This window comes from Emydura macquarii, unplaced genomic scaffold, assembly GCF_026122565.2.
Source record: "Emydura macquarii macquarii isolate MOO-44397 ecotype Brisbane River unplaced genomic scaffold, CSIRO-AGI_Emac_v2 contig_450, whole genome shotgun sequence".
Lineage (NCBI taxonomy): Eukaryota > Metazoa > Chordata > Testudines > Chelidae > Emydura > Emydura macquarii.
In genome coordinates, this window is record NW_027130587.1 from 3,604,408 (window position 1) to 3,618,154 (window position 13,747).

The 13,747-nt window shown below is 46.9% G+C and overlaps 1 protein-coding gene across 3 annotated transcripts in view; it reads left to right on the forward strand.

The window, feature by feature from the left end:
* The window catches only part of AP2B1 (adaptor related protein complex 2 subunit beta 1), a 103,155-nt gene that overhangs the window by 41,814 nt on the left and 47,594 nt on the right, over nt 1-13,747 (forward strand). For all 3 annotated transcript variants that reach the window (XM_067537788.1, XM_067537787.1, XM_067537789.1), the window contains exons 11-14: nt 625-790; nt 1,934-2,032; nt 5,152-5,411; nt 9,925-10,117. In XM_067537788.1, coding sequence (XP_067393889.1) covers nt 625-790; nt 1,934-2,032; nt 5,152-5,411; nt 9,925-10,117 — 718 coding nt within the window. The remainder of the gene's footprint in view (nt 1-624; nt 791-1,933; nt 2,033-5,151; nt 5,412-9,924; nt 10,118-13,747) is intronic.

Below are 13,747 nucleotides of genomic sequence, written 5' to 3' on the forward strand. Positions count from 1 at the left end.
ATCAGTTGGTACTCATGATTTAACCTCTTCAGGCTTCTATGGCAAATCCAGTTGTCAGTGGCAGAATAAATGCCCTCCATAGCATTGGGATAATCAGAAGAGTGTGGGAAAGCACTTACAGAACATTAAACCTAGGATCACATGCCGGTGGCTATTTCACAGCTAACACATTGGGGAAAGGGGTGCATAATACACAGGTTAGAATTTCCAGCCAGGAGAGCTGCCAGGGAAAATGCAGCATCTGATACAGACTTGAGGGAAGTGATTCAGCTGATTTGAACTGTTGAATCAAAGATCCCTTTTTAAGTGAAAAATGAAGACAGCTCTGTGTCTGGAGTTTCTCTCTTGCACAGTCTTGCTGCAAAAAGAAGAAAAAAATTACAAAGCTCCTGTGGAGCCCTTAAAATCTGGCTACTTTGACACTATCTCCTTTGGAAAGGGAGGGTATGAGGATACTTTCTTCAGGTAATTAATCTCCTTGTTATGTGTCTTATGGCTCATAAAATGTAAGTCATTTTGCCTCAGCTCAGGGTCTTTGTCACTAACAGCTTGGCGTGAGTTAGGTCAGAGTTATACAATGCTTTGATTTGACCTTGATAACGAGACTGTGCTCTGTAAATCCAGGTATGAGAGCATCATTGCCACGTTGTGCGAGAACCTCGACTCGCTGGATGAGCCAGATGCCAGAGCTGCCATGATCTGGATAGTGGGCGAGTACGCGGAGAGAATTGACAATGCGGATGAGCTGCTGGAGAGCTTTTTGGAGGGCTTCCATGATGAAAGCACCCAGGTAAAACTGTGCTCCCCACCCCACCCGTAGGATCTCGTGCAGTGTGTATTAGTGGCAGGCTGTAGTGTTTGGAAAATGTTCCCCCTCCCCACCCCACAGAAAACTTAGATTTTTTTCAGCCAAAATTAAAAAAACAAAACACTTTGATTCAGGAATGCTGCTGCTGTCGCCCCCATGGGAAGTGTAGTTTGGGTGTCCCATGCTCCCATTCTCATCCAGAGGCCAGTCTCTCTTGTTGGACTGCATCTCCCCTAATGTACCTCTGTCTTCCCCTCTTGGGGGGGGGGGGGGGGAGTGGTGCACCATGAGAGATGTAGTCTGGCCACTGAGCCCAGCCTATAGAGGAGAATGGGGACATGAGGCAACCAAACTACAACTCCCATGAGGCACTACAGCAGCATCTCCAAATCAGCCAATTTCATTTTTTGATGTAGGTTTTGTGACAAAAATCAGAACTTTATGTGGAAAGCAGACACTTTTTGAGGCACACTTCATTTAGTCAAAAACCCAATTTTCTGTCAAACCATTTTGATGGGAAATTTTCAACCAGCCCTACATGTTACATTTGATCAGCTTGAGGTACCCTAAGTCTGAGACTGGAAAAATGACCTTCTTGACTGTCTGGGTAATGATTTAAAAGGTTTGTTTTGCTTCTTCCTAGAATATGGATCAGTGCATCAGATAGGGGGATTTTGCTCTGGACAAAGAAAAACCTGATGTACAGTAGCCCGATAGGTCTTAAAAGAACTGCCCCAGCTGCTGTGATGCTAAGAGATTGTACTGGTGTAAGCAGTAGGGTAATATACACTGGGATCACTGCTGCCCTGAAATGAATACATTATTTGTGCCATGGAATTACAAAGGACGAGTTACTAAAACCAGTTTGGCCCATTGGGTCAGAAGCTAACATGCTTCATGCGAAGGCAACACTCAAATTTGCATGTCTTTTTTACTATTAGCAGTTGCTGGTTGCCAGCCATGGCAATAAAATTGTTAATAAGTGTCCAAAATCCTGATATGCAACAAGGGATTGTAGTAGCTATGTACTAACCCCCATGCTGAAGCTAATGTTGTCTCTGTGAGGCAGCACGGATGCCTGTGTACCTCATTTAATCTCTTTGCTGCTTCCCTGCTTTATCTTAGGTGCAGCTCACCCTGCTGACTGCTATAGTGAAGTTGTTCTTAAAGAAGCCATCAGAAACGCAGGAGCTGGTTCAGCAGGTCCTGAGCCTGGCCACGCAGGTAAGCTAAGCTATCCAGTGAGACAAGGGGCTGGTAAGCCATGCTATCCATGCACTGTGCTTGCAGGCAGTATGGCGTTGTGCCAGTTTGGCAATGCCTAATGCCCCAAGAGGCCAGATTCAGAGACGTCTGCATGCACACCCAGTTTCTCCCCATGCAGGGAAGAGGGCTTTGATCTGCAGTATCCCAGTTTGCAAAGCACGCTGCATCATGTATCTTGCAGTAATGCAGCTGCTAGTTAATACTTTCTCAGCCCTCACTTCTGCCTTGGGGTTTTCTCTTTACTATGAAGCAAGGCGCAGGATGGGAGAGATCTGTAAGGCTATGTCTACACTGTTGGCGGCCCCGCCGGCAGTGCAGAATCGATTTTGCGGGTTCAATTGAGCGACAGTAAAGACTCGCTCAATGGAACCCGCAAAATCGATTCTGTGAATCCACCCCAGCAAGTAGCGCAGTGGTGCGATGATGGGGAGGGCATTTCCTGTTGGTGCAGCGCAGGGGAGACGCCAGGGTAAGTAGACGTTAGGAAGTCGATGGGAGGTACGCAAATTACTGTACATAGCTTGCGTGTTTCCCGTCGACTGCCGCCAAAATCCGTGGCCAGTGTAGACCAGGCCAAAGAATCCAAAGAATTTTCTCCTCCAGGAAAGTGGTTTGTGGTTAAAATCATACACTGGGTGGAAGAGTAGGGCGAGCTGTCTCTGGTGACAAACCCTGCCTAACTAATGGATGCTAAAGCAGAATCTAAGCAAAGTTCTGAACCCAAAAAAATGAGGATTCCTTTTAGTCCCAGGCTGCCCACAAATGTGCTAATTGTGGTGGAGGTTTTAATGATGGGCTAAGATCCCAAATTTGTTTCACGTAGGCCACTGAGCAGGGGCCTGATAGCCTAGATCATTGCCTGTCTGGGCTCTAAAGCCTCACCAGGGGCTCCTGCATTCCCTTGGGGTAACCATAATGGAGGCATTCCATCTGCAAGGCATCGTGCTCCAAGCAGCCTCTCCCCTCCAGCCCTGGTGCACTGCTCGAGTTAAATGAAACCTCTCTTTGGGGGAGGGACAGGGGTGAGCAGGAGGGTGGGGGTGTGCATGGTAATTGGGCCCTGTAATTGTTTGCTTCCATTTTTCTATTTCAAAATGATCTGAAACAACCTCTTCCAGGCACCCTTGGTTTTAAAAGGTCACACGTATGGGTTTGTTGGCATTTAGAAGCCTCTCCTGGCTGTAGAGAGCAACTGCTTTGCCATCGGAAGATGGAGGGGAAGAAGTTGGCTTCAGAGCTTACGTGGCCATTAGGCAGGCTGTGAACTCTCCTGCATGGGAAAGCCTGGGATACAGGGCATCATTACAGAGTGAGGGCCTGCAGAAGACATGCCCTGGGCATTAAAACCTACTCCGCTGAGTCTCAAAACACTTAAATGGCCCCCTAGGCTCTTAATAGGCTACTTATTTACACAGACCTTGATTCAGTCTGGTGTATTGTATTTTCATATGAATAAGAAGGCATTGTTAGCAATAGGCCCTGTAGTGTGCTGTTGTTCTAAGCTCTGCTTCATAGGTAGAGATCCCTGTTGTTTTTCTTCGCGGGTTAGATATTGCTGGTCTTTGCGTGTCTCTCCTGTATAGGAGAAGGCAGGATAGGAAAGTGAAGTGGAAAGGAAAATCTGAATTCTCTCTATTCCAGCAGGTGTTTTGGGTTCAAATCCCAAATATGTTGGCTGTAGGAAAGCTGCTTCTGAATACACATTCTGACTTGAGTGTGAATGTATTTAAAGGCAGTCTGGAGCAAATGCTCTTCCCTTCAAACTCCCTCCTTCATCTGTCCTCATAAAGACCCTGTTTGACCTTAAGCAGATGACTGCGTATAGATTGAGTCTGTATCTCTTGTCTGGGGTCAAGAGGGTTTAAAAAAGAAAAGTCCACCATCAAACTGAACAGCTCACGAGACGAGGTGCCAAGGGAAGTATTAGCAACTGATCTCTGAAGACCTGAGATCACTTCTAGATCACTGCAACTGAAATGAGTTTTGCCAGCTCAGTCTCATTACAAATGGACACTTGTCCATTGCATGCTTGAGAAAGTTCTGAGTCTGGTATGAGTGGGGATTATTGCAAGTCAGAGATCTGGGATTACAGAAGTGGAAGAGTAATACTACCGGGGAGGTGGCTGTGGGTGGGAGTGAGTCAGGACACGTAGGAAGTTAGATATATTGCCAAAGCTCGGAGGTGAAAACTCACAGGCACTCACCCACATTATGCTGCTAAACTCCAGCCTGGGTGATCAGTGGACATTATTTGTTTGCTTTGGTTTTTTAAGCAGAGCTTTTATTTAAAAGAGATGAAAAAAGAATGGACCTTTCATGCTAGGGAAGAATGGTCTCTAATGAAACAAAAATATTGACAGCTGGAGACATGGAAAACTGAAGAAGGCCCTAACAATCAATTTAATTTCTGTCTTCTCATATATATATTTGTCAACTAAATGGAGGAATAAATGAGACCTTTTGACATAGAAATGATGTAGAGAAGGGTAAATGATTAACGGTAAATGAGCCCCACTGCAGCATTGTGTGTCTTCTCCCACCAGTGTCCTTGAGTAAGACGTACTTCCAGGAATCCTTAGTCGTTGTCTTTCATGATGCACAGTATCATGCATATTCTATTAGTACATGGCTGAAGGAGTCAGTTTGATCCCCTTCCCCTGTCCTATCTATGCTGTGTCTCTTTCAGGACGATTTGAAGATCACATTTGAAATGAAATAGTGATTCTTTTACAGGAGGTCAGTTCTAAAGCATGAGGTCAACTTCTGTGCTTAGTAACTTTGAGGACTTGAACCCTTTTAAATTCCATTAGATGTAAGTTCTAGGGTTTTCCTCTCTGACCACCCTGGTTAGCTGTGTTTGGGAATGAGCGCAATGGGTCAGATCCTTGGATTTTTATTACAAAGGGTGGTGTGATTGCCACAGAGAAGCAGTCTGTCTATAGCTTCATTCTCCTGGTCATGGCTGCTTTTCCAGGGGGTAGTTTAAATGAAAGAAAGCAAGGTTATTGCAGAAGCAGGGTAGAGTTGCAGTGGTAAAGCCTGTTCAAAACCTTGAGTAATGCAGTGCTTTGTCTCAGGATTCGGATAACCCAGACCTGCGGGACCGTGGCTATATCTACTGGCGCCTTCTCTCCACGGATCCCGTGACTGCCAAAGAAGTGGTCTTATCGGAAAAGCCTCTAATTTCTGAGGAGACTGACTTGATTGAGCCAACTCTGCTTGATGAGCTGATCTGCCACATCGGGTCGCTGGCTTCCGTGTACCACAAACCACCCAACGCTTTTGTGGAAGGCAGCCATGGGATTCACCGCAAGCACTTGCCAATTCACCATGGAAGGTAAGCCGGGAATAACCAGGGAAGGTGTTAGAGAGCTGCTGTTTTCTTCTCTCCTAACAAGCCCAGTTAAAAGATGCAAGGGCCTGCTACAAAAGCCAGATCTTTCCAACGACAGAGATGCCTGCAAATCATTTATCAAGCCTTCTCAGCGCTCTTTGCCCCGGCACACAGGGAGGAGGCCTGGCGTAGGAGCTGGAAAAATAGCAGCTGTGAACAAGTGTTGCAGGTCTGGCAGGAGGAGAAACACACCAGCCAAACCCAGTAGTGGTACGCTCAGCCAGTGGGAGGTGTACGTTGCTGTAAAGGTTTGTGATGGTACGAGACGTTTTGGGGAAAGCAGGACTTAGAGGCCCTTATGTGGAAAGTGTCTCCCTTCTCGCACTGTCAGTGTCACTCCTGGCCTCTCCTGCTGTGGGGAATGAAACAGCAAAGAACTCTTCCGAATGCCTGGAATCTTTGAAAGCAGGGAGCCTGGAGAAAACTGCTGGGCACCATCGCTGCAGTTTGGCCTGGGCTAAAATGAAGTCAGATTGGTGTGTGAGCTCTGGTGGAAAGCCTGAACTACCCTCTGACTATCCGTAGTGAGTGTTACCAATCCGCAGGGATTGTTGGTTTATTGCTGTTCACTTTGAGTTACTGTAGCTCCTCTCTGGGGTGAACACTGCTACTTGCTAGCTGTGTTAATTACAGGTGCAGGTCTGCTTGCAGCAGGAGGCAGGGGCGGTAAGCTCACCTTTCGATATAGTGTGTATCAGAAAACCTGGGAAGTTGACATCTGGAGCACTGTACTTTTTTGCCACAACACTGATCAGTTCATATAGGCAATTGTCCCTTTGCTGTTTTCTAGCACCATCCTTCCATGCATACTGCTACTCTTAGCAGCTGGAGGAGCTTCCGTAACTTGACTGACTTTCGGATGCTGAATTGCTTTTTTTCCTGGCTACGAAACACAGTCCGGCAGTACTGCCCCAGGGCCTGCAGTCACAAGTCTATGTAGGAGTCCTATGTTTGGTATGAGGAGAGGGGCTAGTGTGCATGGAGACAGGAAAAGTGATGGCTGCCCTGCTCAGGTACTGTCATCGTCCGTCCGTCCCCCCACCCCCAGATCTTCAAAATAGCAGAGGTGTTGGTCCTCTAAGCAGCTCAGGCCATTACAGTGTGACCTGCTCTCTGTAAAGCGTGGCTGTCCAGCTCTCCTGTCCAGTGCTCTTCAAATCATTGCAGAAGCTGACATCTCTTTCTTGTCTAACCAATTCAAGGCATTCACTTGTCACCGAGAGCTCTTCTTTATCAGCTTCTAGTGCACATTGCTTACAGGAGTTGATGCTGGCAGCTGCTGTTCAGCCAGCCCACCCCCGCTGCTCTTCCAAGTGTAGCTATGTTTTATATCTCTGCATTGCTCTGGTGTCACTTGCTACTTAATTACCTGTTGCCTTGGTCTCAAACGTCTCTGGCTTTCAGCAGCAGCAGGATGAAAAAAGAGAGGAAAGTGAAAATGTTAAGAAGCCCTGAAACTCTGCTACCATGCTCCCAGCATTCTTCAGACATTAAAAGTGAGCGCTGAGGTTCAGTGGCAAACCAGGTTTCCTCTGCTTGCGGTCGGCCTAACAGAGAGTCCATTACTGTAACTCTCTGCCTTGCTCCCAGACCAAGGACAGATTGATCAGCCTTGTGCAAAGGCTTCCTTTGCGGCATTGCTGCAGTGAGCCAAATTGCCACCTTCCATCGTGTATTCATAACAAGCAGTTCCTGGGAGGCACTGTTGTGGGGAAAGCGAATTCATGTAGACAGGGTGTCCTCGTACTGAACGCTAGGAAACTGACTCACCTTTTCCGAATGCTGAAAACACTTGAAAGTCTGTTCATTTGGATATAGCAAGCTGAGGTTGCCTAGTGGAAGAAAGGTGGTGGCTCAACTTTTCACCCAATAGCTTGGATGGGATATTGATTTCTTTTATGCTATGGATCGGGCATTTGGAAGCAGAGCCGTAGCAATGCCTTAGCAGTATATTGTCACTTAAACAAAGCACCATGCTGGCTTTTATCTGTGTTCCAGCTCTCAGCTGATGGGCAGTGCTCAGATGGGTCAGCTGTTTCTGATCATGCTCCACCAATCCAAATGGTTCTTAAAGGGGTTTACCCATGGGGTCTCCCTGACCAAATCTTGAGGGCCAGAGGAGCAGCTCAGAAGAGGGAGTTGTGCACAGCTGAGGTGGAGAGTCGCGCTCTCTCTAGCTTCCAGGGATTTGTCCACACTGTGGCCCCCACCTCCTCGCTATGCCACTGCAGTGGGAGACTTGGGTGGGAGACTCCTGTCTGCCAGGGTAGACAGTGACCCTGTGCTCCAGCAAGTGTTTGCTGCTGATGTAGTTTGGGAGTGGCAAAAGCAGAGGAGACAAGAGAGGAGACTGGTTCGACTAGGCCGCAGGATCCTGGGATCTACCCTGGCGTTCTGGGAAAGCTCAAATACATTAATTCAGGCAGCAGTTTTGGAAAATGTAACCCTCTTGCTGTAGTCCCAGGACAATAGAAGAACAGCAGCATTACATCATACCTCTGTGTCCTTAATAAACGTGTCATTCTTTACTCTATTGAGTCTTGTAGGAAAATCCCAAGTCATGAAGAAAAAGCTTCTAGGGAGAAAGTCCAGGATGGGGGAGAAGTTCTGAGCATGGCATTTTATTGTGTGTTAACATCAGCTGAATCGATCTGCATTATTTTTCTTGCAAACTTCTCATTGTGTTCTGGGGCAGCTAGTGAAAGACCTCTAAAGAAAATTGCTTGGTGGTCCCCACTAAAGGGGAGGACAGATGTGTATGTGGAGAGGAGCTGGAGTGTTAGGAGACTGTACATGGGGAGGAAGGAGAGCGATGGAAGGGGCTGTGTGTGTGTGACAGGTTTATAATAATTGTTTTGGTTTTTTTTTAAACTCAGCCATGTCCCATAATTTACTCTTGGTGGCAGCTGTGGGGGATCTGGGAATCTGCTTGCTGCTTAAAAATGCATCTCCAAATAACAGTATTCAGCTCATTCAATATGTAAAAGTTCCATTGCCGAAGGGAGAGGCAGGAAAGAAAACCGGTATTGACACTGTTAAGAGACCAAAACTCTCTTCAGACTTTCTCTTCTTTGCTGGCTTGTAAGTGGCTCTTCATTCTATGGTCCTTTTTCGGTAGCCTTTTCTTTATATTCCTGAGCGGCCAGCAACACACACACAATCTATTTCTAAAGCTTCCCCCACGCGCCCCCAAGTAACCAAGACAGGATAAGGAAGAGGGTCAGGGCTGTTCAAAACCAATAGTGTAGAACCCATATGCAAGCGTACCTGTTCAATGTCACCTTATCAGTATGTTAATTCAATATAATTTCTATGCAAGGGCCTATTACACCTGCAGTAATACAGGATGAAAATAACTCGATCAGTTGCCGTAGCCGGTGGGGTGCAGAAAATGGGTGTCAAGTTGTCTGAAGTATTAGTTTCTCTGGATTGAAAAAGTAGAAATGCTGTGGTAATACAAGTATGCAGTGTTGTAGCTGTGTTGGTCCCAGGATATTAGAGGCAAAGTGGGTGGAGTACCGTAATATATTTTATTGGACCAGCTCTGGGTGGTGAATGATCCAAGAGAATTTAAATAGCTGCTATGGTTTTTGCGATTTTAATCTGCCTCTTCATGTTGAAATCCCGTGGTAGGTGGGCACATACAAAGTGGTTAGAATACTTTATGGCCAACCTTACTGGAAGCTACTTGATGGCAGGGGGTATTATATCTCATGCCATAGCAAGTTAGCTAGTTGTTACAGGAAGGGATTCTCCTCCTCCCCCCATTTCGGAACTTTTCTGAAGCATTGAGTGTTCACCAGTGCTGAGAGCAAGAGAACGGGGTTGATCAGCTTGGTGCATTGTGTGTGTGTCTGTTGACCAGTGGATAATGTGGTTGATGCAGATCCACGTAGGTTGCTCTGAGCTCTGCGTGGCTTGGGGTGTCTGTTGGTCAGGTAAAGGAGAAGTTGAATAGCAAGCTTCATCCTTAGGAAAACCTTTGCATTTTTTCCAAGGTTGTACATCGCTTCATAGGCCCGGTATGGACAGGATGATAGTAATCTCCTATAGAATCCCTCTTAGCAGGGAAATCTTTATTACGTTTTAGTTTGTGTTTTATCTGTGGCTCCTGTTTTGGAGGAGTTTGTGGCCACTTCTCCCAACAACAGCTGTGTTGAAGTTGAGGTTCTTTTCTGATTTTACCCCCTGAAGTTCCCCTCTTCTTGAGCTGTAGGACTTGTCTGACCAGAGGAAGGTCCTCAAATCTCAGAGCATAGTCACCCATCACTTGTCACCTCCGATTGGTGGTTGTAACAGAACTGTTCTGTCAGCGTGGAACACCGTTACTTAGAATGTTTGACTGCTGTTCATTGATCACCTGTCTCTGCATTGTTTTCTCCCTGGTGCTCCAGAGCCAGTAATGAAGGTTAACTAACAATTCTCCCTTATTCATTTTGCTTCTCTTCACCCACAGCACTGATGCAGGAGACAGCCCGGTGGGAACCACTACCACTACAAACTTGGAGCAGCCTCAGGTTATTCCATCGCAGGGTGACCTTCTGGGCGACCTTCTGAACCTTGACCTGGGCCCCCCCGTGAATGTACCCCAAGTATCCTCCATGCAGATGGGTGCTGTGGACCTCCTAGGAGGAGGGCTGGACAGCTTGGTAAGCAACTCTCTACTCACTTTCAGCTGGTAGGAAATAACTGGAGCCACTGGAACCATCCATGGTCTCTGCTGCTGGCAAGACCCTGGTTATTCACTCTCCCTGGAGGCAAATCAGGAAGGCCCAGAATATTTGGCCATTGTTACTTCCAGGTCAGATTGCTTCCAGGTTCTTCCCTTAACAAAAGGGATGTTGTGACATGCTGTAGAATCCTGCTGTACGTTAGTAGGTCTGTTTCATGCTTTCCCTGACGGGGAAGGGGGACTAAGGGTTGCTTTGATTTTTTCGACGACCTTGGACGTCCCAATGCTTCGTAAAATACCCTGACTCCTTCGAAAGGACCTTTGTGCTGCCCTCCAGTTCCAATAAATCCTGTTAAAAGGTTCATCTTTGTGGCCTGCTGTGTGCAGCGATACCAGCCGTACATCTTTCTGTACTCTCCAGAGTCTGGCTGGATTTAGTGTCGGTGACAACACTAATTGCAGCTAGGGCAGGAGAAGCACTCCGCTGCGCTGCATAGTCCTTGCCTTCGCCAGAGCAGCTCACGAGGTGGTGTTCTAATACCCAAAGGGTCAAGCTCCAGAGCACGGATAAATACACACTGCCTCCATTCCAGAAAAGGAAGCTGGGCAGAAGCTGTAATGAGAGAACCGTGTAATGGGTGAGATTTATTATGGAAAGGAGGGCTGGGTGCCGTGGTCCTAAGCCTATGATTTGCCAATACTCCATTCGCTGCAGCAATCTAAGTAAAACAGTCATTAAACAGACACCTCCGTCTCCTGGGCTAATGAACTGGAAACCCAGCGACTCTTTAATAGCATTGGTGCGGGCAGAGGTCAAATGTGTCAGCCTGAACTTTGTCTCCATGCTGGCAGAGCCGTGGCGTGCGTGTCTGCACTTCACACCGGTGGAGCAGGCAGGCGAGTCCCTGGCTGGAATTCCGAGGAGCCTGGGCTGTATGAGCACAGCGGTGGGGCACGGTGTCCCTGAGTGAAATGACAGCCACCGCCACGCGGTGCAGGAAGGACCAGTAACTACTCTCGGTTTCTCTAATGGCATCCGAACGTTCCATGAAACCGTGCTGTCTGTGGCAGCTCAAAAGAGCGACATCAATTCTCTGGCGGGAATTGCCTTCTGTATTGCAGTGTTACCTTTGTGGACAGAGCACTGCACTGGGACTCAGGAGACCTCGGTTCTATTCCTGCCACTGGCCTGCTGGGTGACCTTGGGGAAGTCACCTCCCCTTTCTGTGCCTCAGTTTCCCCATCTGTTAAATGGGAATAATGATCTACTGATGGAAAGCACTGTATAAGAGCTAGAGTTCTGGCACTTTGCATGCAGTGCACCCAGTTTCTTTGTTATTGTTTGGGCTCAGATTCCATGGTGATGGGTGCAATATAAGGACCTGATCAGAATAGATTTCTGGAGGAGATTCCTATAACTCTTGGGGTGGAGTGTTCAACATAGGGACCCACTTCAGAAATACAAATGTTGGAGCAGGAAGCCTAGAGTCTCGTCACTTGTTTAATGTTCTGCTTCTCCTAAAGTAAATCCATGGGGCTGTGCAATGTCCTCTAACAAAACTCTGTATCTCTGCAGAGTGGTCACCCCTGCTGCAAACTTCGAGTGAAATAAAATGCTGGCCTGCATGAGTTACAGACAGGGTGGTAGAGCGACCTTCCAGATGCAGCTTTCCCCAAACGCTTTCTAGTGACGTGCTGCTGCAGCTAACGTCCCTGTTGTGTCCCTCCCTGCCTGTGGTATGTACAAGTGACTCTTGTCCTTGTGTATCCCAGGCTTCCCTTGCTGCCTTTCTCTCCCTTATCTAACCCTTTTCTGTCTCTGTCTTGTTCTGGATGTGAGAGGCAGAGCATGTTCTCTGTGTGTGTGTAGATGCAGGTATGTGTGTGAGACGTCAGCGTTTTACTACTCAAACTGCGGTTGAATTGAATCTCTGGGAGGGAGAGACTCATCCATCCTTCGCCTCATAACAAGGGATCATAATATGGCCGGGGGGCATTGAGCAGAGTGGAGCGACTCTCGGACTGTTTAATAATGAGATAGGAGATTCATTTTGGATCACAATCTCGTCTTCCTCGGTTATTACTTTTCTTCCCTCTGCCATCCAGACATCCCCTAGAATTGTGCTTCTCTTCCTCACCCTCACATTGTCACCTCTCTTTCTCCCCGCTTTGTATCTCCCTTTCCATTGTTTTAGGCCTCTTCCAGAGACCTTCCTTGTATTCCCCCAGTTGCCAAGGCCATTTGGATATGGCTTTCTGGGGCCAGTCAATGCTGCAGAAAGGGATACTAATGAGTGACATGAGCAGCATTTCTTTCCTCAGCTCATGCTGCATCTGTGCCACTCTAAGCCCTCGCTGCCTAGGGAAAAAGCTGCCACGTTTGGTCCTCAACCCTGAGCATGGGCATCTCCTTTCAATAATCCTCTCCTTTTGTGTCACTCCTCTCCCTAATCTATGTTTAGTCTCCTCTGTCCCCTTCCCCCTCTTTGTCATTAGCTTTCTCCTCCCCTCTCTTTTTCCTTCCTCTTTCTAGAAATTGCCCCATCCCTCACCATCACTCGACTCTTCGGTGCAGAGGGAGGTATAGGAGTGGTGGTTATTTGAATGCAACAAACATCCGGCCTATGCCATGTGTCTTTAGCATAGTCCTGCAGCCTGAAGTGAAGTGTGTGTATATAGTGACCTGACAGAGGACAAATGCCCCGAGCAGCTCCGTCTTCTATGCCTATTACAAACCCTTCTTGATGATTGTGGAGAGAAGTGACCTAGCAAATGTCCAAACTCGTGTATGAAACCTGGATCCGTGACTGTCATTTATTAGAATGCACTGGTAACACGAGGACATTGGAGATCTAGAATGAGACATCTTTTATTTTAGGCTGCTGGCAGAATCCCTCAGCTAAATAAGTCTTTTATTCAGTCAAGGTGCCTGGGCGTTGATCTGATTACGTAAAGGTGCAGTTCTCATTCATCCACCATTACAGAAAGCCTGCATTTAGGGAAGGCTCTATTTCCGCAGAGAAGGTGTTTGACTTCAGAGGGATACACTCAGTGTGCAGAGAAACATGACATGAAAGACCCAGCAAGATCAATGCAGAGAAGAAACCGCCTGACAAGCGACTTCTACTGCAAATTATCATTTACATTTTAATTTTTTTTAACAGATTGATTTCTCTTCCAGGCCTTTGAATGGTGACGGCATTGTGCAAAACTTGATACGCAGCAAATTAATACTGTGCGCTTCGTCGAATTCCTCCCTCGGCTTTTCTAGGCATTGTCCCTTATGTCACGTGAGACTTCCAGCCATTTGATAGGTTAATTTCTGTAGCAAATGGCTTGTGTTTTATCTAAATAGTGAGTCCTATAATCAGCCGATGTTGCAACATAACAGATATATATGTGGATATAACTATAGATATATTGCCCATACACACAGGGAATGTGCTCAGTGCATGTTATAAATGAACACCACAAATTAAAAAAAACAGAGTCTGTAACAGAGGATCAGCTAAAGTCTATCCCGTGTACCCAGTGTTTATCATTCAGGGTAACCATCTTCTAGTGATCAGAGCCAGCGCTGGGAGGCAGGAAACTTAGGTTTTGTTTC